Consider the following 25,394-nt stretch of genomic DNA (forward strand, 5'->3'; position numbering starts at 1 on the left):
GGGGTACACCCTGGACAGAGCGCCAGTCCAACCACCCACTCCCACACTCACACCTATGGTCAATTTAGAGTGTCCAATTTAGCTAATCCCCATATAGTAGGGGAGAACATGCAATCTTGCATTCGGAAAGGCCCTCGTTCTGACCGGGTGCTAACCACTCTTTGATCCTTACTCAGTCCCTTCTGTGGATTCAGCAGCTATGATGCAGCACTGTTATCAGACACAGGCGCACACGCTCCCTTCCACACTGAACAGCAACGATGGGAATTCTGTGTTATAGCATGTATTCAGCATGTGAGTAGCTCACCTAAAGAGGCAGCGTGCAGAAGGCAGTTTCCATCCCCCGTGGTGGCCAGAGGAAGCAGCTTCTTACAGCTGGTGCACATGGTGGACCACCAGTTCAGACGACCTGCACAAACACACACACACACATATAATAAAATGAACGCACACAAGTGAGGAAGTTTTATGTCACACCTATTAAAACAGAAACAGGTGAACCTTCAAATGTCTCTCAGTAAAATACTACTACTAGTTATGGTCCATTGAGCGTAGTTAGCCGACATAATCAGCCTCGACAGCTGATCTGTGAGGGGAATAAGTAGCACAGGGCCATCGTTCCTACATTCCAAAAAAAAACAGGAAAGCACTCTGAATATCTTCCTTCTCTGCCTGAATTTTTAAAGTTCCTCCCGTTGCTGCTCCATCACTGCTCTGCCAGTGTTCCAGAGGGAGAAAGAAACAACAGCCTTGCAGTGCGGGTCGCTCGCACGCCTCTTTACTGCGGGGCAGCGTCGCCGCTCCGAGCTCGAATCCATCATTTATTCAATAACAGTAAAAACAGGAGAGGCTGTGAATGTTTCACCCCCTCAGTGTAGAACTACAGATGTCGATTTTCCCCAACACTGCCTTCTTTCCCCCCCCCTCATTACATTCTGCATTCATGTTAATTTCCTAACATAATGTGACGATGACAATTCTCCATCCTGTAAAGATTCAGCCAGGTTTTTTTGTCACACGATTGACCTTTTGTTATTTGCAAAGATGCATGTTTTATAGCGTCTTGTCAGCGCCGGTCCTGCCCACAGTTTGTGATGCATATCGTTTTGATTGCATTTATGACGGTGCTAAGACTTTTACGACCGTGAATTATTGAATTATTCCTATACCACACACGTACACAACATTCAGCCTAATGTGCACCGTCAATCACGACCCGTCAAATAAGATATTACTTCTCTATTATCCTTATTATTAACAAAATATTACCATATTGTTATTGTACTGTAATGTGAAGTGTTACCATTTCATAATTATTATTAGTAGTATTATTATTATCATGGGTTGTCTGCACAGAAACAGCAGCAGAAGATGAAGAAAAAGAAGAAGAACTTCACGGTGTCTGCGTGGGAAAGTCTCTTGGAAGACTTGAAACTTCACTAACTTCTTCTCTTCATTATTTCAAAACTTCAGATGGGAGACGGATTCCTCTGGGATCCTCTGTGCTTTAATCAGCTGTCGTTGTTTTGCTGGTCTGATCCGTCTCATTCCTCGGTCTTGCGCTCTATTTCTGTCTCCATTACTCTGATTTTCATTTCTCATCTCTATAGGTAGGATTCTGTTACGAATCTCATCTCAGCAGAAGAGAGTACTACAAGTAAATATATCATATGGCGGTTGTGACGCGGCTCGACGATGCACGTCGGGTTAGGGTCGTTTTCCATTACTACAGAACCGCCTAAATGTGGGAGGAGTCATCATAGCACGGCTGCACGAAAATGCCATGACATTGTTTTAACGCGCGACGCAAACACGCAAACTAGTGACGAGCAAAGCAGTTGTTTTCAGTGTAACTGAATCATTAGAATCAGTTAATCAAAAAGATTAGTTCGGTTCTTCCTGCATGACCGTAGCTCAGACTCCGTTTGACACAGCTGCTGAATTGAAAATACGGCGGAAAGGGTTGTGATGCGGCTGACGATCACCAGCATTCGCAGTGCTGTCGCTAAATACACAAGACTCCTCTGTTAAATATTGAGATTCTAGAAATGCGACTGATGCATGTTTTCAGGATTTTAAAGTCTTTTTAGCTGATCCACAGTTCAGCAACGTTCCGTTTGAGTCCTCTGTCGGATGTCGCGCTCATGACTCTTCCAGTGACCACAATCGGTGGTCGGCAGTCTGTCAACGTCACGTTTCGCATCGGCTCAGCTCACTTGGAACCTCGCCAGAGCAGGTACTAAAAAAAGTACCAGGTACCAGGTAACACCGCTCATGGAAAACTAAAATAAACCAAGTAGAGCCGTGCTATAACTACAGTACTGTGCAAAAGTTTCAAGGAACCATCAGCTCTGTTGTCAAATTCTGTGATCATGTGAATTTGGAATGAAGTGATGTGACTTAAAGCTGGTCTTATATATTAGTGAGCTGTCAATGAGTTTAACCCATGCAACATGTGTATGTAATGCAATGTATGCAATGTAATGTAATGCAAAGTATGTCTTGAATAAACCTGGCGTAATAGACGTTTTTTTTTACAGCAGATATTTATTTAAAGGTGAAGTAAGTAGTTTATCGTGCCATCTAGAGGAGAGGCTGAAATTTACAACAAAGAACTGCTCCTCTGCTCACCCCCTCCCTTCCCTGAGCGCTACGGTATCCGCAGCAGGTCAAATGTCGTCCTGGTCGTCTTTCTCTGTGTCAACAGATGAGGTTTGTGAGGTGAGGGAGAGGGCGGAGCTACCGCGGCCGTAGCAGACGAAGCGGAGAGAGTGGAGGCGGGACTTCCGCTACAAGTAAAGCGACGCTTGATTTGTTCTCTCGCGTTTGTCCTTACAGGCTCCGGTAGAAACATGGCGTCTCGCTGCTAACAGTGGCTATGCAACCGCGGCCCGCGACCATGTTATTTTACATGACTTTTTGAAACACTACGAAAATGAAACAAAAACTATTATACAGCGACTAGACAATGCAGGAGCACATAATATGTATAAAAAAGTGGATTCTGGGTTATATAAACCCATAAATACTACACAGTGTCCCTTTAAATGAAATAGTAGGACAAACACAGGATTTACCAGTAACATGAATTAAGGTTCCATTCCAGTATTAACAGAGCTGTGTTATTGTTCAAGTGTAAGGGTAGATCACGCTTAGCACTTGACACCTGTAGAGGATGTTTTTTTTTTTTTTTACATATTTTCTGGATGTGTTCCAGTAAAGTGAAATAGAAATAATGATCCTCTATTGTCGTTATAGCAGCAGCTAAAACAACACATCTAATGGTGGCCTAAGACTTCTGCGCAGTACTGTATATAGTGGAAAAGTGGCATTGTTGTACCCTGTAGTACTCACCAGCCTGTTCCAGAGCCATCATGGTGGACTGCTCTATCAGGTCTCTCTCTATGAAGCTCCTGAAGTCCTCACTGTACACGCTGAGGTCTGGTAGCTGGAATGTGTAGATAGGCATCTCAAGAGGGAACTGCTCACTGGTACACTCATTGGCCACCTGCAGCCGCGCCAGGGACACGATAGCAGAGCTGGCGTGAGAGATCCCACGGGACAGACGCTTCTCTAAAGTGGGAGGGAAGGAATGAAAAACGATGAAAAGTGGCGGGGGGGGGGGGGTCAAAGCTGGTGGCAAAGCTGTGTTGCGGTGGCTCTGCTACCTTGTGCATTGTCCTCCTGCTTCTGTGCACACGGCCTGTCGTTCCTGCTGACATGGGTGGGCGTGTCACGCGCCTCTGGCTGCTTAAAGTATCGGCCCTCGTTGAAGACCTGCGGCAGGTTGGCAGTGTGGACCTGCCTGAGCTCCTCGTAATCATTTAGAGCAGCGCTGAGGTCCCAGTTTTTACCTGCAGAAACACAAACTAAGGTCAGGTTTTGAAGAAATAATAGCAATGCATATCCAACTTAAATATAACACTGCTCATTTTAACAGCTGGGTATATTTAAAGGCAATTTTCACCCAGTGTTTTCTCGGTGCTGCAGGACTCAGTAACAGTACACAGGAAAACTTATTTTCAACGAGATATTTGGATTCTTCCCTTTTGATACTTAAACATTGATTCAATCACCCCTTGATTTAAAGCAGATCTAAACAGGAAGTTCCAATTAACGCAGCTTTTTTGGTGTGTATCTGCAACATTACCTCGTTTATGAAGCCCTGAAGATTCAAAAACAAACAGTTCAGACACTGCTGAGAACGCTGTGTTTTATTGTAATCTCGGGATCTCTGAAAAAAACCCGAACAGCGAATCCTCCTGGTCCGGGCACTAGTCCGGGCACTAGTCCGGGCACATCCGGTTGCGTAGATGGTACCGCAAAAGAAAAATAATGTCCGTTGTGGAGGTGTTTCAGGAGCGACAGTGTCTTCTGACTCTGGGTCTGATTCTGGGTCAAAGTCATAAAAGGGACTGAGGCGGGGAGTCGTGACGAAGCTATTTTTAAACATTGTTAAAACAATGTTTTGATAATGAGTAGCACTGCATCCACCGTTCCAGAGGGGGGAGCTGCGCTTCTGAGAGCGGGTGTGCTAATTATGTCACTTCCGGGTATTGGCCGGTTGGGAGGCTCTACGCTGGCTGGTCAATCACAACACAGTCTGTCTGCTGGGTGTGAGATTTATGTCTGAAACACCGCGGCTGAGGAGAGCGTCAGTAAGGAGAGATTTGTATCGGCTCATTTACAGCAACTAGGAGGTTTTTGACCATAAAAACAAGTTAATGTATGTAAAGTATAACTCACATATATGTGCAACAGGACCACTCTTTACAGCTTTAAAACAGTGAACCCCCACAACAACAGTATATGTAGGAACATTGTCATACTGTGCTTGAGTACAACATGAGGTGAGTAAGTAAAGGTCAAGGTTGGGTGGTGCCCAACAAGTAAGTGACGATATTGAGGAAAGACAATATCCTCATATCCTCATGTGGAGGAGACAATGTTTATGAGACAGTGTTACAGACAGACGTTAATGTACTTGATGTGTAAGAGACCAGGAGGAAGTAGTCTTCTCTCTCCCCTGACGTTCTCGGCACTCATGGAACATGAAACGCATGCACCGCTAATCTCCTGCTCTCATGCCAATTAATGCAAAACTGATTTCACTGTATGGATCTCAGCAGCTCGGGCTGCACACATCCAGGAACACCATTTAAGGGCCAGGTATGTAGCCACTCAGCACCTAATGCATGGTTTCTAAATGCCTTCACATTATCCTGCTTTTACTGCGGTGGGGAGAACATTGTCTCAGCATCTAAGAGTGTAATGGCTGTGGTCAGCAAAGGGAAAACTGATAAGTTGATCTGCATTATGAACCTGTATTATCTAGGGCTAGGATTTATTATAAATTAATCTGCCAATTATTTTTTGATTAATAGAAAGATCTTTTTTGTCAGGGTTAAAAACATATTTTCCCCCAATCTAAAAAAAAGTGTAAAAAGTATTTTGTCTCCAAAAAAACAGAAATATTAATTTTATTGAGAAGCAGAGAAACTGGTTTGGGATTAATTTAGTAGCCAGTTAATTATTGCTTAGTCGATGTAATTCTTAAAGCCCTAATTTTATCCCTGTACAAAAGAAAAAGTCTGTTTTCTCATAACTAAATTTAGAAATAAGCCACATTGAGAGGATTTTCCATATAGAAACAGAAGTAATAGATCCCTGTGAACAAATTGTACCATAAAATCGACTTTATTTTTCTTTCAGCTTCTCTCTCTCTCACACAGAGCTGCTTCACATTTGATTTGCCAGAATTTTGTTTTGATGGCAGATGCAACCCTCCCATGTATCCGGTGCTTGGGATCGACACTAGGAAAACAAACCGTTCTTCCCCTTTCAGTAAATTCGATCACAAAGTTCAACAAGCGATGTACGGTGAAAAGTCAGTACACAAACAAGCCTCTAGAGGGAAGCAACACATGGTCATATTTCTTTGCTTGCTCCGCTCGTCTGTGCTGTTCGCTGTCAGTCGTATAGGCTACGTGCACAGTGGAACTTCTGCCTAGCAACCGTGGCTTCCGGTACACTGGGCTGCTTCCAGTAGGTTGTGTTGTGATTTCCCGGAGACACTAGTGAAGTGTTTAAGTCATATAGTCAATTTTATTCGTAAAAATTTGCGAACTATGAATCACATTATCCAGGTGTTGTGATGTTAGTCAGACTGCAAACCTGTGTGTATGGGGGTGGGGGGTTGAGGGGGCCTCACAGAGGAAGTATAGAAAAAGCATTGCCCTGATGGAATAGTGTGAAAACTTTTATTTCCAAAAAGGAGATACAAGAGGTTTTTTAAATGAAATTGAACATTTAGCATTCTCTAAAAGTCTTCATTGCAGTTTGGACAGATCCATCCATGTCCTTAAGAGACACTGTGTGTCCATTTTCTTATTGCAGGACTTTGAATGAAGCCATTCCAAATGTTTTTCCATTCAGTAACAGTAGAAATAGACCTCAACGGGGCAGGGTTTGCAATAAAATCTACTTTAAACTCACAAACCAACCCTTTCTTTTATAACTTAAGCAACAAGACAGCACAATAATCACTCCGAGTTGTTTTTGGTTTGTGCATACGTGCAATTTTAATTTCCATGGATGAAATAACCATGATTGGTCTGGACTCCTTTCTTTCTTGGAAATCTGTCTCTGTCTGTCGCATTGAGTTTTTTGCATTAAGCTCTTTCTACATACCTTTAGGGCAGTTTGAATTGATCCATGAATGTATTCTTCGGGTCAAATTCAAACAGGCTGCGTTTGTACAAATCTCCTAAAAGCACCAAAAAAAAACACCCCAAAAAAACATTGTGTTTATCAAAGCCAATCCAGTGGCACTGTATGTAAGCTATACAAGTGCCAGTAGCACCTCAATGAGTTCCAGTGAATGGGCACAAAGCTTTCCCGGGGGTGTGTGCTCGTAAAACTGTCACTGGCCTTTAAATCAGCGAGCTGGCTCAATGTTGCAGCCCTCACTGCTCTCCTCCCCTCCTTTGTTTCCTTTATTTTTCCTCTTCTTTCATTTCCTCTGCTCATATCACAGTAAATGGAACAGAAACACCTTTTGTTTTTGCATGTAAAAGTCTCTAAAAAGACGCTGGTCAGTGTCTTTCATCTCTTACCTTCCAACAGGTCTCTTGCCAGACCAGGTTCTGCCCCCGTGGACCGAACAAAGTCTGACAGGACCGCATCCATGTCCAGAGTCATGTGATCACGTGTGTGCGCTGCCCAAGGTGCAGCGGTGGCCTTGGTGGACGCCAGCCTTCACGTTCTCATCTGGAGGGAAAAAAAACAAAATGTTGCGGTCAAATCCATTTCAGAAAACATCACAGTCACGACCCCATGTGATAATAAAAGTGCTCCTCTCTGTTGTTTTAATCCCAGCCAGAATCCCTACCCTGCTTCCACTGATGTGTAATGATTCATGGAGCTGATAGTTCAGAGCACTCCACTCCCAGCTGCTCCTCCCAGCTCTTGCTAACAGTCATATAATATCATCCAGAAAGTATAGATGTAACATCAACAACACAGCCAGAAGTCGTATCCAGGACACACCTGCCTATCTCAAAATTCTTTGGCCGCACGCCCATGAACATATCAATGCAAATCCTCTTTCTGCCACTCAGAGTCAACCTGGATTTCTTGGGTATGATCAAGTATCTAAATTCACAAAGACACTGTGAGCTGGGCGGCAAGGAAGGATGACTGGTGTTGGGAGCTAGGTGACTCAGTGTGATGTTATTTTTTTTTTGTGTGCGTGCATGTTGTTCGTTGGAAAAGCATCATGGCTACATCGCACACCAGTGTGATATTTAATCAACAAGCGTTGCCTTGTTAGGGCCATAAACAACACTTCTGAGATGCACATGCGTCCACTCCTTCGGCCCATGGAATGAATGAGACCATGCATAAGCTTGCATTCCAGAAACGGAGCTTGCAGCTTCGTCGGTGAAGAAAACAAACACCCACGTTCGCAGCTCTGACACCAGGCTTCTGTGTATATAAGGACTGGAGGTTTGAAGGCTGCTGAGATTCGTGGATTTGACCTTCGGAGGAGTGAGAGCATGCATGTGGCATCCAGATACTCTGCCCACAAGTGCAGTGCACCACATGACATGACTGCCTATCAGGTTCTGGCTTAGTGTTGTCAAGCAACAGACGCTCCGACACAAAACAAATGCTGATGCTTCCTGCTTCTGAGGATGACTTATTACGCAGTGTCGGTTTGGTACAGTACGATGCATTTTTTTTTTTTGCTTTTTCCATTAGGAATAGTACCAAAATAACCAGCCCCAAGAGTTCCATTCTTTGGCACCCTTCCGTTGGGTTTCCAGAGTAAAATGGTACAGTTGGGCGACAGCTGTTTGGGGGACAGAAAAACGTCACTTCTATGCGATTGGTGTAAATATCCCACGGAAGTCGAGTCGGGTTTTCATACAAAGCTTGATGTTTTGTTGAGACAAACTGAGCAGGAATAGAGTAGAATCGGAGGCCTGACCCAGGGATTTACACATTCCAAACTGTACCATATTAATTTCGTACCAAACGAAACCGTACCACGATGGAAACCAGCATTGGTGGTTCACTCTGAAATCAGGATGAACCAAGCGTATCATGGCATGTTTTCAGCCAACTCATGTCCACATCAATGAGAAAAAAAGACGACTTCCTTCTTAAACAACTATTTTGATAGTCCACTAGTCATCGATTATTGCGACAATTAGGCGACTAATCGGATAATAACTCGCACAGCGACTCAATGGCTCTCTTTAACTACCAGCTTTTCATTTTACCTTGGAGGCATGTGCTAACAAACAGCACAATAAGGGCCCGAAAGTGTCAACATCGAGCAGTCATGTGCTAATTATCATGAAGAAGTACTGCGCTCGGTGGTAATTTTGGACTGTGTAGTCGAATAACATACAGTTGTTCAAAGGCGTTAAAATCCAAAGCTTCTCTGTCTTTATAGTTAGCTATCAAGCTTAATATATTTTACAAGTCATGTGCACAATCGTCCAGAACTGCAACAAGCCTCTTCTTCAAATTCTCGTGCATTACTGATGTGCTCCCATAAAATGCGAGCTCTGCTTTGCAAATTCGTCCACAGCGAGATACTCCAATAACCTTTTGGTATTTCAATATGTTTGGGTGACAGGGTGTTAAACAGAATAAAATAAAATTGACTTTATTGTCATTATATACAGGTAAGACTAAATAAGACTGGAAGAACCAATGTAGAAATAAGAAAAATTTAAATATAAAAATTGCACCAACTTTTAAGAGTATAAAAAAATGTAAAATTCCACATGTATAAAAATACACTGTATGAAAATAGACTCTGATGTCACTCTGATGTTTACTTGCAGTCTCCAGCTGTTCACTGCATGCGTGACTCCCAGTGACAGGCAGAGATGTCTCACTCCATATGAAAAGGATGTTGTTCAGGTCCAAAGCATGGAAAAGGAAAGTAACCGACAATGAAATTGGTCGGCGTCTAAATTTATCATCTTTTTTTTTTTTTTTTGTCCAGACTAATTAAGACTAATTGCTGCAGCCCTAATTATTTATGAGCAAAAGCTGCACTTAAGCTGGAGTTAAGGTGACCTAGATATTGTCAGTCATTTGAATTGTGGTTCATGTGCTTTGTTGCACTGACAAAAGTGGTCACTTCAGGAAACAGACAGCGATCAGGTGGATCAGTCACTCATCATGAAAAAGCGGTTGACGCACAGACCCAAACATTTCAATAGCTGGACACATCTTACAGGTCTTATAGGAAATTGATTTGCCTTCTTTGCATTCGTTGGGTGCATATTTACATTCTCCATGTACGGACACTTAAGTCCATCTCTAACGAAGAATAATAGGCTGCAAAAGAGAATCACAATATTGCTTTGCAGGGCACACAGCTTCAAGTATAGTGTGTGTGTGTGTGCGTGTGTGCGTGCGTGCGTGTGTGTAGAGCAAGTCACATTAATAGCTGAATATTGTAAGTCATGACCTCGTTTCTTTGCCTCAAGAACATCAAATAGTTCAGATCTCTGGACTTGTGGGAGTTAATTATGACTCAGCAACACCCAAATACATGTTTTCTATCTGACATGATACTATGTGTGGGACTGTCCAGCTTCCTGTTAGTCATAATAATAATTAGCATACTTGTCACACAGTGTCTCACCCTGGCTTCTGGAAAACATGATAGCACAGTGAACTAGAATAACATATAAAGAGAAGAGGCTGATATTTGTGCATTTTTCTTATTTTCAACTAACACCAGAGACAAGAGTCCTTCCCTTAACTCTCAGCCCAAAACAACATCAACATCAATGATAGTTCCTGCACAACAAATAGTTTTAGTAACTACTTCTGCTCTTCTGCACGGCCTTTTAACTACATGCAAATCATCTGAATAGGTGGGTTTATGCAGAAACAACAATGTCAATGAGTACCATAAGGAAGGCGGCTGTTGCTCATTTTTGTTTTTTTAATTATAATCAGTCTTTCACTTTCACAACTCAACCAATCAGAATTATTTTTATTCTGTTCTTGTCTTTTTATTTGCTGTCAAGGTAAATCGAGTACATTCCCATTCTATAACCTTTATTTTTGTTTTATTTATCAAAGTTCTCCTGCTGCTGTCACAATCAATCGCTCATTTTTGGTCTCATTTTTAGTCCAACTTACTTTCTGTATTTTGGCTGCGGGTTGTTGAGAAGCCATCTGATGACCACAGGACTGTCAGGACCAGACACAGCTCTCTAGTCCATGGCTTCAGAGTCTGCAGTGGAGAGGAAGACCATGGGGGAAATGCTGAAACAAAGAGAAAAGTAGAGAAAATGTGCATTAATTAATCTTCTACAGCTTCTTCCTCCACATGAGAGTTGTTTACATGTGCTAAAAGGTGTGGGGTTCACCCTGGACAGGTCACCAGTCCATCACAGGGCCGCATATAGAGACAACCATCCGTCCATCTTACACTCACACCTATGGTTTTCATTTGTGTTTCAAGCTAATGTAAAAGACGCATATACACACAATTCGAGATAAACAACAATAGCAATTAAGAACAATGCAATTAGTGAATTGCAAAGACTGCCGATGTCTTTTTTTCTATTTCTATTTTGATTGCTCTTGATTCAATGTAGGGCTGCACGATTTTGAATGGATTTCAAATTGTGATTATTTGACAAATACCGTTTATACATCATTATTCTCATTTTCATTTGAAAAACATATTTAAAATGATAACTGTGTGATATTTGTGAGAAACAAAGACGTTCTCTTCAGTCTGTAGAATAAGATCAATAATCAACCGAAAAATTATATTTTGACACACATTTTGGCTTTTAAAAAAGTGCGTCAAAATCGCAGCAGGTATTGATATTAATTGTTCAGCCCTCGTTCAATGCAAACAAAAACAGTGAGTCAAACAATCCACATCTTTACTTTTTCATCCTTTGTATTAGATTACAGAGATGATGTTGTGGGGTGATGCTCATTCATTTGATTTGTATTTAATTACACTGTGAAAATTGACAGTCAGATAAACTGCAATTAAGTATTTTCCCCAAAACACACAAGTTCAACTGCACCAAGTGACACAGTATAACTCTGCACACTAACCTCTTTTTTAAAAATATGTTAAATAAATAAGTATATCAAATATGTCAATATTAGATGATTGACTGACACAGTGTCACAATGAAACAGCATTTATCAGCATTGTTCGAAATATTCATTTTATGTGATCATCACACCTGCAAATGTGACATTACCATCGCCCAGCAGGGCACAAAAAGAAGAAGAAGAAGTGAAGCGCTGGCCTCGGGACGCAAGCTTTTACGTAATGAAATGCTAAGATGCTGATGCTGGTGAAGACAGAAGGTCACTGACGTGTTGCGTTTCAGGTGGATCCAGCACGACAGAATTGTGACTATGCGTGGAGACAAACACACACACACACACACACACACACGGAAACTGTGAAGGCAGCCAAAATGGAAATTCAGCATATATATTCTGCCACACTCTCCAAAAGGCTCCACCGCCTGACTGAGACTATGAGTGTACTATTTATACGTCATCTCCTGCAACAATTCCACCACCACTCCACTGTGGTGATTCCATGTTTAAATAATAGAAATGGTATGCACAGGCCGAGCTCGAACCCTTGCTTGCAGTACTAGTTATTTTAAGCTAAACAGCATCTCTCTCTCTCTCTAGTACAATTCATTTACTGGGCACTTCCTGTTTAAAATGGCCGACTTCCTGTTGGGTTCGTAAACATGTTCAGGGCAGTTCCCTTGTCTCACATATCAAGTTTCGTGCAGACCAGAAACAGATTTCATGTTCAGAATAATATAAATGTACAGGGTATTGAATATCTCTCTATAAAGTGTACATTTACAGGAAGTTTACGATCAGGCTCAAGGTGAAGTTACTTGACAAATATTTTCCTCGAGAAAAATGAAAATGACATGTGTTGCAAAATCACCAAACTGAAAAGTGTTCTGTGGTTCATTTACTCACAATGCTATTTTACAATATTTGAATACAATGATTTGAATAATGCAGTGTGTTGGTTAATATTTAAAAAAGTAAATGGTCTAAATCAGGGGTCTCAAACTCAAATGACCTGGGGGCCAATGTGCATCTATTGTGGTCAAGAGGGGCCTAGAGAACAAAAAGCGAGAAATAAAACAACTGTTCACAATATTGCACACCACCGTATACTTAATAATACTATTTATGATGCAAAATTAATGTATTAATATCAAAAAATAGACATTCATTTTAAATTACATAAATTACAGTGTGGACAACGGTGATTAAAATTTGTGCCAGGAGCCGCTTCGGCCAGTGCCATTCCGAATTATGACCAAATGTCTTATTATTACTGTTATAATAAACATTGCTAGCAAACATATATTATATTCTATCACCTCGCTGGCACAATCATCAACAAGAGAAAGTACAATTACACATTTTACAGTTTATACTGTGAGTGAGAATATAATAAAACACTACTCTAAACGTACTACTAGAAGTTAGTCCACGTGTGTGATGAGACCATGTGTGTTCACAGCTTGTGATCGATCAGTTTAAGGCCATGAAGGGAAATGTGTGGCCGTGCAACTAACTTTAACACTGAGAGTGCACACACACACACACACACACACACACACACACACACACACACACACACACACACACACACACACACACACACACACACACACACACACACACACACACACACACACACACACACACACACACACACACACACACACACACACACACACACACACACACACACATTCGCCATACATTGTTGAACTCTTGTGGCCACTAACGCGTGACAATTTATCCTCAAGTCCCTCCATGTTTACAAGGCGACATTTGTAGACAAAACACACCTTTAGTTGTCCTCCTCAACATCACAAGTCCATTAACAAGTTTTCAAAATGTACCAAAACTTCAAAATTACAAATACCTGCCCCATTTTAACTTATAACATAATTGTAAATGACTATTGTCTTGACATAATGTCACAAGCAAATCAGCTCTCCACGATTAGCAGTCGATCAACCTTCACTAAATATAAGGTTCATCCAGTCAATTCTTAGTGTCCCATTACTTTTTTTACGAGCAGACGGACATCTGAAACCAAACAGGCGCCCAGAATCTTCCCCATTTGATAAATGAGTTTAACGTAAAGCGAAAACTAAAACCCGTAGTACCACATTTAACAATATTACCCAGTAGGATTAATACTACAAACACACTTTTAACCAGAAGACAATAAATCCACCTGCTGTGCAATTCCCTGCGATGAGGAAGTTTACAGTTGCTCGGATTTAATTCAGCTTAAACCTCAAATACAGTAAAAAGCACTCACCCTGCTATATGCGGTCCACGTTAATACTACGCAGCAGTTCCACACGCTGCCAGTTAACCAGTGCGAGTGAGTCTATACAACTCAGCGATCAAGAAGACTTGCAGGGTTTCACTCTCACAGTGCCACACAAACAACCACAGGAAGAATGATGCAAATTGGGTTCCTCACAGACACATAGCTCATTAATGAAGGTTCTTTTTTTTTCTTCCCCCCCACTGTAACGTAAACAGGGCCACAGGCTACACTTTCCGTGATGTGCGTGTGCATACGATAAACAGCGATAATGTTACGGTAAAAGGATGATGAGTTATAGCTGAGATAATTGTCTCCATAGTGAGCAGTGATCGCCCACATGCCGGGCAGATACACACACAGCAAGTGGGAGGCGAATATACTGTTCAAACACTTACACACTTCTCTTTGCGCTGCATCTCATCCTGAACTGGAACGGCCAGTAAGTAAATCCTACACCTGTACACCTACAACATTATATAGTTGTCATGTGTGTCCTTTGACTTTATGTAAATGATTGTCAAATAGATTTACAAGGTGTTTTTTTTTGTTCCAGTCCTCACCATTTTTGAGCTACTATTATTTAGGTTGCTATTTTATAAACAGTTGTTTCTCAATCTATTCACAATTTTCCAAATCCCAGAGTCAACCAATTATTCTTTACAACCTTTGCCATATTTTTCATCAGATTCAGAGGAAGACCTCTCTATTGGAACAATTTATCTACTCATATTAGAGATCTCACTTGTCCATGTATAAGTCATGTAATATTTTAGACCACATGTGTCAAACTCAAGGCCCTCGGGAGGCCAGATGTGGCCCCGCCAGGTCATTTTATGTGGCCCACGAGTCTTGAAAATCTGTGTCAAAATAGGTCTATGTTGCTTTAAGGCGTGCGTTGACCATAAACTAAATTTCCCACAATGCACTGCGATTGCGTTACCCGCAGAGTGACGGCATCCCGCCACTAGATGGCACTGTATCATTGTATATGCATCATGCGACGAGCGATATTGAGATTGGGACTGTGATCGCAGCAGAATGTGTTCACAAAAGCCACAACCAAACACGATGTGGCAGTGAAAGCTAGCTTTATTGTGGATGGTCTTTTTCTGAGGGTGTGTTTTTGAAGCAGTGCACGCTGAAGGTGTGTGAGCAGGTCTGCTCCGACCAGATACAAACTTTTAAAACTGTTAAGTTTGTCAAGAAACACCATCGCGGACCGGGTTACATCTATAATGCGTCATATTTGTAACTTGAATAAGTAATAAAGTTATTTAGCAATATGTTACGGAGTAGTTACCTTTATTTTACATTAAGTTACATTTACTCTGTATGACAGTTACATCTGGCCCTTTGAGGGTAACCATTATGCTGATGTGGCCCTCTGTGAAAATGAGTTTGACACCCCTGTTTCAGACCAATTCAGCAATGCAGTCTGAATACTCCCAATCTGACCTAATCACATCCTCAGATCCACAGAAACCACATTTGGGCAGCACAATCCGATGATTGATGAACCGGTTATTAAATTAATTTAATTTTGAAGCTTTTTGTCATGATTAAAAAAAATATTTCTGATTGTTTTAGCTTCTTAAATGTGAATACTGTCTGGTTTCTTTGCTCCACATAACGAAGAAATCATTCAAACTGAATCATTACGGTTTGTGGACAAAAACAAGACATTCGAGAACATCATCATTTACAGGTTTGACAAACACTGATCAATGTTTTTGAGCATATTCTGACATTTTATGGACCAAAATAATCAACAGACGAATCAATGATGAAAATAATCGTTGGTTGGAGCTCTACATCACTTTGTTGTTGAAAACATTGTGTATTCAACTGAAGGTATGCGTTTTTGAGCAGATGTTGAGCAGAACATAAACATGCACCTGTATGCGTGTGAACATGCAAAAAATAAACACTGTCACTTCGTGCACACTGTGCCACTCCTTTTGCCTGCATCCGTTTGTTTACAAATCTCAAAGCTAACAAAGCGTGTGGCTTTAAGAAGATGAGATAAACGATGGCATTCATTCGTATCCCTATATATATGCCTGTATGCAGCTAAATGTCAAGCCACCCTCTCAGTTATGGCCAGAGGAAAAACAAATTCCTCAACAATGGGTACTTCGCCGTTTTAATGGAAACACTAAAAAAAAAACACACAGCAGTTTCAAAATGATGTTGGTACGCAGCCATTATTGATAGGGAACAAGAAAGGTACAGCAGTGGAAAACACCGTTATATCAGGCGTGGGGTAAAAGCTTGGTATAAATGAGGTAAGCACAGTCCGACCGATCGTTCCACCTTGCATCGGTTAGTGAATAATCGTCCCATTAGCATGCTTCAAAGCACAATGCACCTAAGTGGCATGGGAAATGCATGTAATGGGATATCATCATGTCCAGAAAAACAAGCTCATCCATGATTTCAAAGTCCTTGCTTGAGAGCACAAAATGAAATCATTGAATTTTCACTGCACCACTTGCCGTTTAGCCCTCACCTCAGTCAGTCAGAGCCTCTCTGTCCTTCCTCCTGCAGCCACAACGACAAGCTCTTGTTTGTAGCGACTGTGTGTGAGGGCAGCAAACGTGCACATGCGCACGTTTCTTGGGCAAATGTACAAATGAGGACTCTTCAGGCTCATCAAGCTTTGATTTCTGAGAGCCTCGTGATCGATCTCTCTCTCTCTCTCTTTGTCTGTCTGTCCATTCACCACTTGGGAGGGGAACTGACCAAGTTCCTCCTTATCCCTCCATTATGTTCTATTCGCTGGCAGGACTTAACCTGCAGTTCACATGCTGTCGGAAGCAACGTTGTCACTTTACATCTCATTGCTGCGCTGCACAACGCCAGCACAGCAAATGCATGAGGTGGAGAGTTGTCGATTTGCACGAAATGCATCATGACATAAATATTTGAGGTAAGGTTTGATAAATGCTACAGTGGACAGCAGGAGCACTGTGCATTGTGTTGAAACGGAACAATATATCATTAACAATAAAAATGTATTTATGATGCAAAACTAGTATTTTCATGTGGCCCACGGCCCTCAAGTTTGCGACCTCTGCTCTAGTGTGTAGCTAAAGAAATACAGAGTGAACCTTTATTTTCTCACCAGTTATGATCTAAAATGAAAGAACAAGCTAATGGACATTTTTGGGTGCTTGCACTAGCGCTGAAGCAATTACCGATTTTTAATGGATTACTAAATGAATCGTCAACTATTTTGATTATCGATTGATGATCGGTTTGAGTTTTTTTTCCTTATTAAAACAAGATTTCTGAGTGTTTTAATTTCTTAAATGAGAATATTTTCTGGTTTCCTTGCTCCACATAACAAAGAAATCATTACAACTGAATCTGAATTTTTATTTAATAGTTTATAGCATAAAATGTTTGGATGCCAAACAAACTTGGTTTGAGTCACTTTGTTTCTCCAAACTGAACTCACGTGCACCCACGGAGAAAGCATTCAGTGGGTGTGCAGTGTGGAGGAAACATGCATCATACTCAGAAGGCTAAAATCACACACATCTGCTTAATTATGTTGTTGACTGATGATGCACGTATGCAGATTCAGAGATTTTCCCCTTCATTGCTCAGACTGTTTTTTTCATGACACAAATGTGTTTAAAGCGGAACTCGACCGGAAGTTCCTATTATCGCTATTTTTTTGGTGTGTATCTGCGTCATTACCTTGTTTATGAAGCCCTGACGGTTCGAAACAAACAGTTCAGCCATTGCTGAGAACGTTGTGTTTTATTGTAATCTCGGGGCTCAACGAGATCACTGAAAATCCCGTAATAGTTACGTAAGCAGCGGTTCTCCTGAACAACCGATCGTCCTGCTCCGGGCGGTAGTCCGGGCGCATCCGGTTGCGTACATTGAACCGCAGAAGAAGAATAACGTCCGTTGTGGAGGTGTTTCAACAGCGACAGTGTCTTCTGACTCTGGGTCTGACTCCGGTTTAAAGTCATAAAAGGGACTGCGGCGGGGAGTCGTGACGAAGCTATTCTTAAACACTGTTAAAACAATGGTTTGATAATGAGGAGCAGTGCATCCGCCGTTCCAGAGGGGGGCGCTGCGCTTCTGAGAACGGATGTGCTGGATAGTACTGGCCAATCACAAGACTGTCTTCTGGGGGTGAAAGTTCACTCTGAAATCTCGCAGCAGAAAAACACTGTCGGAAAAGAGGATTTCTATCGGCTAGTTCACAGCAACTAGGAGGTTTTTGACCATAAAACAAGTTAATATATGTAAGTAGACCTCCATAACTAACATTTATGTGCAACAGGACCACTCTATGTGACCTTTAAAAGAAAACGGAGATGGTTTGGAAATAAAATTAGAGAGGCATGGTTGAGATGATTTGGTCACGTGCAGAGGATCACGTGATAGCGATTATATTGGACGAAGGATGTTGAAGATGGAGCTGCCGAGCAGGAGGAAAAGAGGAAGACAACAGAGAAGGGTCGTGGATGTTGTGAAGGAGGACAGTTATTGTAACAGAAGAGGACACGAGGTTGTGAGCGCGGCTGATGTCTGCAGCAACCTCTCTCAGTGAGGCTTCACCTGCACAGCACAGGAAGAAACACCAGCTGAGCAGGATTGAAAAAGACAGCCAGTAAGATCATTGGTGCCTCTCTCTCCCTTCCCTGATGGAACTCTATTTCCAGCACTGCACTTGCAGGGCCGCCTCCTTCATAAGGGACATCCATCACCCTTACCATCTTCTGCCACACACCTGATTGACTAAAATGACACTTTAATATTTTGCACTGCTGTGCACTTTAGCATGCTGTGCTCAGGCTGCTGTTATATGTTACTTTCTGTTGTTGTTTTTATTATTTTATTACCTTTTATAATCCTTAATTGTGTCTTTCTGTGGGACTGCATGAGCTGAGGGGATGAGGTTCCGTTTTTTTTTTAATCTATGTAGTCATGAAAGAAATCATGAAAGGATAGTTGCAAGATAAAGACAGATGATCTGCTGTGGCAACCCCTAAAGCCCAATTTATACTCCTGCGTAAAGTGCTCTACGTAGGTTACGCAGAGACTCTGCGTCGACGCAGAGCCTGTCGAAGAGCCTCTGCGTCGTCTCCGACTGCACAAAATATTTTTTAAGTGTCCGTCACTCCGTCAAGGGACAACGGAGACGGCAAGAGCTGCGATTGGTCCTCAGGACAGGCCGAGCTAAGCTGCTCTGTGCCGGCTCACAGTGAGCACCGAGCGTTCACAGAGGCGGAGCTGATCCCCGCCGATAACGACGCTGCCAAACTATAAATATGTCATATCTTAACACACACAGCACAAGTTTAGACTCTAAATGGAAAAAAATCAAATTATCTTAAAACTGCGTTCCGTGACACAGAAAAGTGAGAAACGGCCACTGTTTCAACAACAACAGTCTTTCTCTCTCGACGCCATTGCTCACTGTAGCCAGAAGCACAACAACCTTGTGCAGCGACCCCTACTGATCGAGCGGGAAATTGCAGCGCGTGTCCGTCACCACGACGCAGAAGTACAAAGGCTCGAGTCGTCTCCGTGGTGATGCAGTCGGATAACGCATTACGCAGTCGGAGAAGTATAATGTGGCCTTAAAGAGATAAGGCAAAAAGAAAAATAATGAAGAAGAAGAAGTAGTTAAGGCTAATTAACTTACTGGTGAGCTTATGATTTGGAAGTTTATGCGAGCTCTAGCTCATTGAGGTTTAACTACAGTAATGCAGTACAGTAACTGCAACGTACAAAGGCGCAAGACGAAATTTGGCCAAATGGTGGGGTCCATCAGGGGCACACAATCATGGAATAGGCTACCAGACCATGTCAGAAACTGTGACACCTATTCAACATTTAAAATTGCACTCAAACAATGGTTGAAAACTAACCAGACATGCACTCACAGTTAGATTATTCACTTTTTTTTTCTTTTTTTTTTTGTAATGTCCTGTTAAATGTCTAATGTGCTAACCTGCCTTAGGACAATGGATGAAAATTAGCTATTGTGCTAACTCCGGCATACTTACATTGTTGCGCTATGCTGACATGTTGATGAATATGCATTGTCCTAATTCAAATAAATAAATAACCAAACATACATTGATAATGTTGAGTCATTAAAATGGCACTCACCAGTGAAGAGTTAAATTGTAAAAACAACCCAAAACAACTGCTAACGAAGAGCAGTCAAGTTATTCCAGTGGTTCAAGGAGCATTTGCGAAAAGACTCAACAACAACTCTAGCTCATGGCCTTCTTGAGTCATCTCAGATTCACCACTGAGGAGACAATGAGTGTTATCACTTGCTGAATGAAAGGGCAAAATGACTCCCCAATGTTTCATTTTGTAAGCTTGATGCGATGCATTCAAGAGATCTGAGATACGTTGTTGATAACCTGCATTTGAATTAAAACTGTACTGTGTCCCTTTTTAAGTACAAACAAATCTATGCGGATTGAGACCATCAGCTCCATGAGACTTTCACAGCATTGCTCGGTATATCGGTGTTTAGATTTTGTGTCGTCTGATGACATTTCTGCATTACACATATACACTGATTTGTTTATGTCAAGACAGGAGGCAACAGTAACATTGCTCTAGTAAAGCAGTAGGGATGTGAATCTTTTGGGTGGCTCACGATTCGATTCATTTCCGATTCTTAGGGTCACGATTTGATTAGTCACGATAGTTCTCACGATTTGAGAACTATTCTCGATTCAAAAATTGATACAATGCATAGTTAAGGCAAATGATGGTATCAAAACAACACCGTTTCTATAAGATAATGTGATAATGTGATCCCACAAAGGCAAACTTAAGACAAAAGTTAACATTTATTCATTCAAAACAAATAAAAACTTACTTACTGTACAAAAAAAATAACTTGCACAAATAAAAGCTTAGGCTAGCTGACTTTTTCTCCAAGAAATTACAAAAATAAACTGTACACAAATAACACAAATGTGTGGTTTTTCAAAATAGAAACTTAAAAAAAAAAAAAATATAAAAAAATATTTTTTTTCCAAAAATCTATTTTTTATGTTTATGAATCGATTAGAATCGCGATTCCTATGTGAATCGATTTCCCCCACCCCTGTAAAGCAGGTTGGAGGGTAACTGTAAATAAAATGTTTCAGAAGTGAATTCCACTCTCCAAAAAAGTAACTCATTGCCCCTGTGATGCTGCTGTATACACACAAATGCTCCCTCGGTCAGGTCTGATAGTATCGTTTCAAAAGAACCCGTTTTCTGATGAAACTCACCCAAAAAAAAGAGAAGAGAAAGAGGCCTGTCCTCTTTTCCAGAATTAATAAATATGACCTACACTGTGGACCTGCATGAATCTAAATTAAGTCACCGCGGGTATCCTGTGTAACAGGAGGATTTAGAAACTGCTCCCTTGCTGATTCAAGGCAAGACACAGGGACACTGAGAACTTATCAATGGTGTCTCCAGCAGCAGGTCTGCTCCCAGGTCGAGCACCAGACAAGCCACACACACACACACAAACACACACACACACACAGACCATAGCTGTGGACAGAGGACACATTATTGGCACAAACATCCAACTTCTGTTGCTGCGTGCGACACATTTAAAATAAAAGGCAAATCTTCGTCTTTCACACAGAAACACACACCCTGCTGCGTCGCTGTCTTTCTGAGGGCGTCACTCTCAGATCCTAACACCTGTTCATTTGGGTAGGGCTGCAACGGAAGATTATTTTGGAAGTGGACTAATCACAGTCGACTCTTCGATCGTTATTAACACAAACAAAAAAAAACAGACAACACAGCTACTTCTGTAATTCACTGCATTTGACACATGACACAGCTTTTTTGTGTGTGTAGGGTAGTGATGGAGATAACTTTTGAGATGGACGGACGTAGAACAGAGGAGACTGGAGTATAAATGGGCCTTACGCCCATGTAGTACATTACAGCTTGACCCATTTTAATAATCGACATCATTGATTATATCGACCAATCTCTGCAGCCCTACTCACTGGTGATGGAAGTTCAACTTTAGATAACGTGTGCCTGTAAACATCAAAATGTCCAAGCTTAACCCAACAACACCAAGCTTTAGTCGTCGTATATAAAACGTTTCAAATGTCAAGTGTTAAAATATATTTTAAAAAATGGTCTGTTGCAGAATACCATGGTTGGCAACCTCAACAACTGCCATTGTAGTATTACAATAGCCACAATCACACATGCTCGAAGGGCAATAACAATAATAATAATAATAGCAGACAACACCACTTTATCTGTAAATTCAGCTTCAATCTTTTTTTGACTGCATAACGTATTCCAAACATTGTAAAATCCACACACATGCCAGTGACGTTCATGCTGATCGAGTATGGCATTAGCATTATCCTGTTCAGGGGGACATCACAACTGCTTAAATGGCAGTAATCATCAAACAGCATAAATTATAATCCAGTGGCATTCAGTCGCATGCTGAATGAGCGCGTTGTTGACGACTCAGCATCTGGATTCAACAACCTCCAGATGTCGGATAAAAAGGACTAGACTGAGATCAGAGTCTGAAAGACCTTTCTACTAGTTTCAGAAAATCTGAATGCTAAAGCTTTAAAACGGACCTTGTTCACTGAATGTTTTAGATACCTACACAACTATCCGTTTTTGCTTAATTGAATGAATTAAAAGACATTATGGTTTACATCCTGTTTTGTTAAAAACTACTCGGTCTATGGTCGCCTCTAGCCTATCGTTACAGGCCGCAGGGGGATTTTATGTCCAACAAATCTCAAAATCACACTCAAACAGCAGCACAGGCTCCGGCCTTGTGGATGAACCACAAACGTTGTTTAGCTTTACAATGAAAAAGACAATAAATCAAAAAATGATTCCTGCAGTCAACATACTAAAACACTGTGGCTGCAGCCTGAGAGCGAACGCTGGTGCAGTGATTTATCACATCTTTATAGTGCAAGGCTTATGACCCAATTTGTCCCGTGATTTAGATGTACAATTCTCATTTCCATTCAAACACGAATTTGAGCAAGTGTTTTCTCACAATAGGGTACACATGTCTAGCAGTGAGCACCGTGCACAGACCCTCATATGAGTGGTGGTGGTGGTGGTGGTGGTCGTCCACTAATGTGATGTCTGCCTGCCTCCATGGCCCCGAGCTGACCTCCCTCTGCCTGCAGACTGAAAAACGTAGCATCCGACATCAATGGCCACAGAGATTAGGCTGTGATTACCATGGGCACTTGTCTCATTTCATCTCAGCAGAAGGACAACATTGTTGGCTTAATCAGATCATATTCTACAGACAGGGATGGAAATAGGACACCTTCACATGTGCTTTTAATGGTCCTGATGATTTCTGTTCATCATCGTCCAGTGTATTAGTGGTAAAACATAACACTAGTGCTTAAGGTGCCCTGGTGCAATGTGAAAAAATGCCTTCTGTTTGGAAAAGGTGAAGCCTAGGAGGTAGAAAGGAAGTGGCAATTAGCTAGATGCAAAAAAAAAAAAAAACTGTTAGAGAGAACACAGCCTACGACTCACTTAATCTATAAGTATGATGCCAATTTTGTCAACTATAAATGGATGATAAAGCACGGCACAGCTCAAAAAAACTGACATTGTGAACGGGAATATTTAAGGTTTATGAGGGAATTTTCTCTGCAACTGGACCATTGTTTGCCAAGTCATAATGTGTCATTTCCTAGCCGTTTAAAAATAGTCCTTTAAAGCAGCACTGCCACACAGACATGAAAGCGTCATCTCTACCCTTGCTTTTCCGTAGCTAAATGCCAATGACACAAACAGAATCCATGGTGGTAACTGGTCAGGTGCCAGGTACCATCTCCCCAGTGCCTTCCTGCCCTGGCCTGGCCTGGCCTGGCCTGGCTTGGGCTAAACCATGCCAGAAGTCTGGTAACCACAGGCTGAACCATTCTTTGTTTTCAAATCAAAATTACAATATCGAACAACAGGCGAATCCCAAAGGCAGCAAGTCTGACCCAGGGTTTATACTTTACTCTCAATGCATTCAATAATGGTCAAAGTTAAATCACACTTGCCACTACATACAAAAACTATCACAATGTAAATATTGAGCTGAAGTGCATGAACAAAACAATTTAAACAGCTGAGATGGAAAGGTGAGATGGCAAATGATCTTAAAAATGACCAGTGAGAACCCATGAGAGCATGTTATTCCTGGTTTAACAGCTGATAGATTAATGCTTGTTTTTGTTTTGGGTTTTTTTTTTACAGGTCTTTTGTCAGGGGAGGTAAATTAAGGTTAATTTAATTTGGAAAAACACAAGTGCCCTGGTGAGATTTACAAACACACTTGGGAGATATTAACCAGGCCAGCATAGAAATAAATAAATAAATACGCTGAATCAGACAGTAGTCTGTTTGGTGTAAGTTGTTGTAAGGCCCTTCTATAATATGCTATAGACACAGACAGATCTGGCAAAGTGAGACTGCTGAGACAGAACAAATCTCACCATCTATATGTAAAGAAGCACATCCGGCCCCAAACACACAGGGATGATGATGAATGTAGGGCTGCCATGTCTGGTGAACATACATCCGTGTTTACAGCACATCAATGTGAGAGTCACAGGACAATCCCCAAACGCGTCGATAAGATCTATGCCCTCGATGCTTTTAGCCTTCGACCGAAAGAAAAAAAACACACAAAAAAAAAAAACACAAGGCTTTTCGCAGCGAACCTTAAGTTGTTCGCATCGCTCACGTACTCGCTTAAAGGCAAGTGCACCTGTCTGCAGTGGCAGCAGCCTTTTGTGTGCGCTGTCAAACGAGCCACGAATCGGCCTGTGTTAACGCCGCTGTGTGTGCGGGACCACGGGAGGGACAACAACAAAGGCAGGTCGCTAGCTTACCGTCGGTGTGTTTTCAGTCATTGCTCCCCATCCTAACGTTTTTCGCTCCAGACCGCTGACGAACCGATAATTCCTGCCAGGTTCGCTCACTCTCCCCCTCTCTCGCTCATCCCCATGTCATATTTCTCCGCTGCAGCAGAACGAGGCCACGCCCCCTCCGACAGCCAACTGCCGCGTGACGTCAGCCGGCGAGCAGCCCCTTTGGCTCACGCCCTCGAATGCACATGCAGCGAAGAGCCGCCAGAGGCCGCTGTGTCTTTGTATGTATGTATGTATGGGTATACATACATATACATATCAATAAACACACATATATAGACATACACATGAATACTATACATACATGTGTATGTCTATATATGTATGTATATGTTTATTTATATGTGTATATATATATCGTAAAATATAGTAATGTATATGTATGCATATATTACTATTACTATATTTTACTATATATACATATAAATAAACATATGCAAACATATATAGACATACACAAGTATATATTTACTATATACTACATACATATATACACACAGACACATACATACATACATACACACACATACACATATATA

The 25,394-nt window shown here is 41.6% G+C and overlaps 1 protein-coding gene across 1 annotated transcript in view; it reads right to left on the reverse strand.

Annotated features, from left to right (window-relative positions):
- otud7a (OTU deubiquitinase 7A) overlaps positions 1-24,945 on the reverse strand; it is a 39,548-nt gene extending 14,603 nt beyond the window's left edge. The window contains exons 1-6 of the mRNA XM_083893141.1: positions 24,817-24,945; positions 10,678-10,803; positions 7,116-7,269; positions 3,669-3,854; positions 3,355-3,573; positions 308-409 (exon numbers count right to left, since the gene is read on the reverse strand). Of these exons, the coding sequence (XP_083749267.1) occupies positions 308-409; positions 3,355-3,573; positions 3,669-3,854; positions 7,116-7,200 (592 nt within the window). The 5' untranslated portion in view covers positions 7,201-7,269; positions 10,678-10,803; positions 24,817-24,945. The remainder of the gene's footprint in view (positions 1-307; positions 410-3,354; positions 3,574-3,668; positions 3,855-7,115; positions 7,270-10,677; positions 10,804-24,816) is intronic.
- Positions 24,946-25,394: the final 449 nt, after the last annotated feature.

The sequence above is a fragment of the Microchirus variegatus genome (assembly GCF_963457635.1).
Source record: "Microchirus variegatus genome assembly, chromosome: 8".
Lineage (NCBI taxonomy): Eukaryota > Metazoa > Chordata > Actinopteri > Pleuronectiformes > Soleidae > Microchirus > Microchirus variegatus.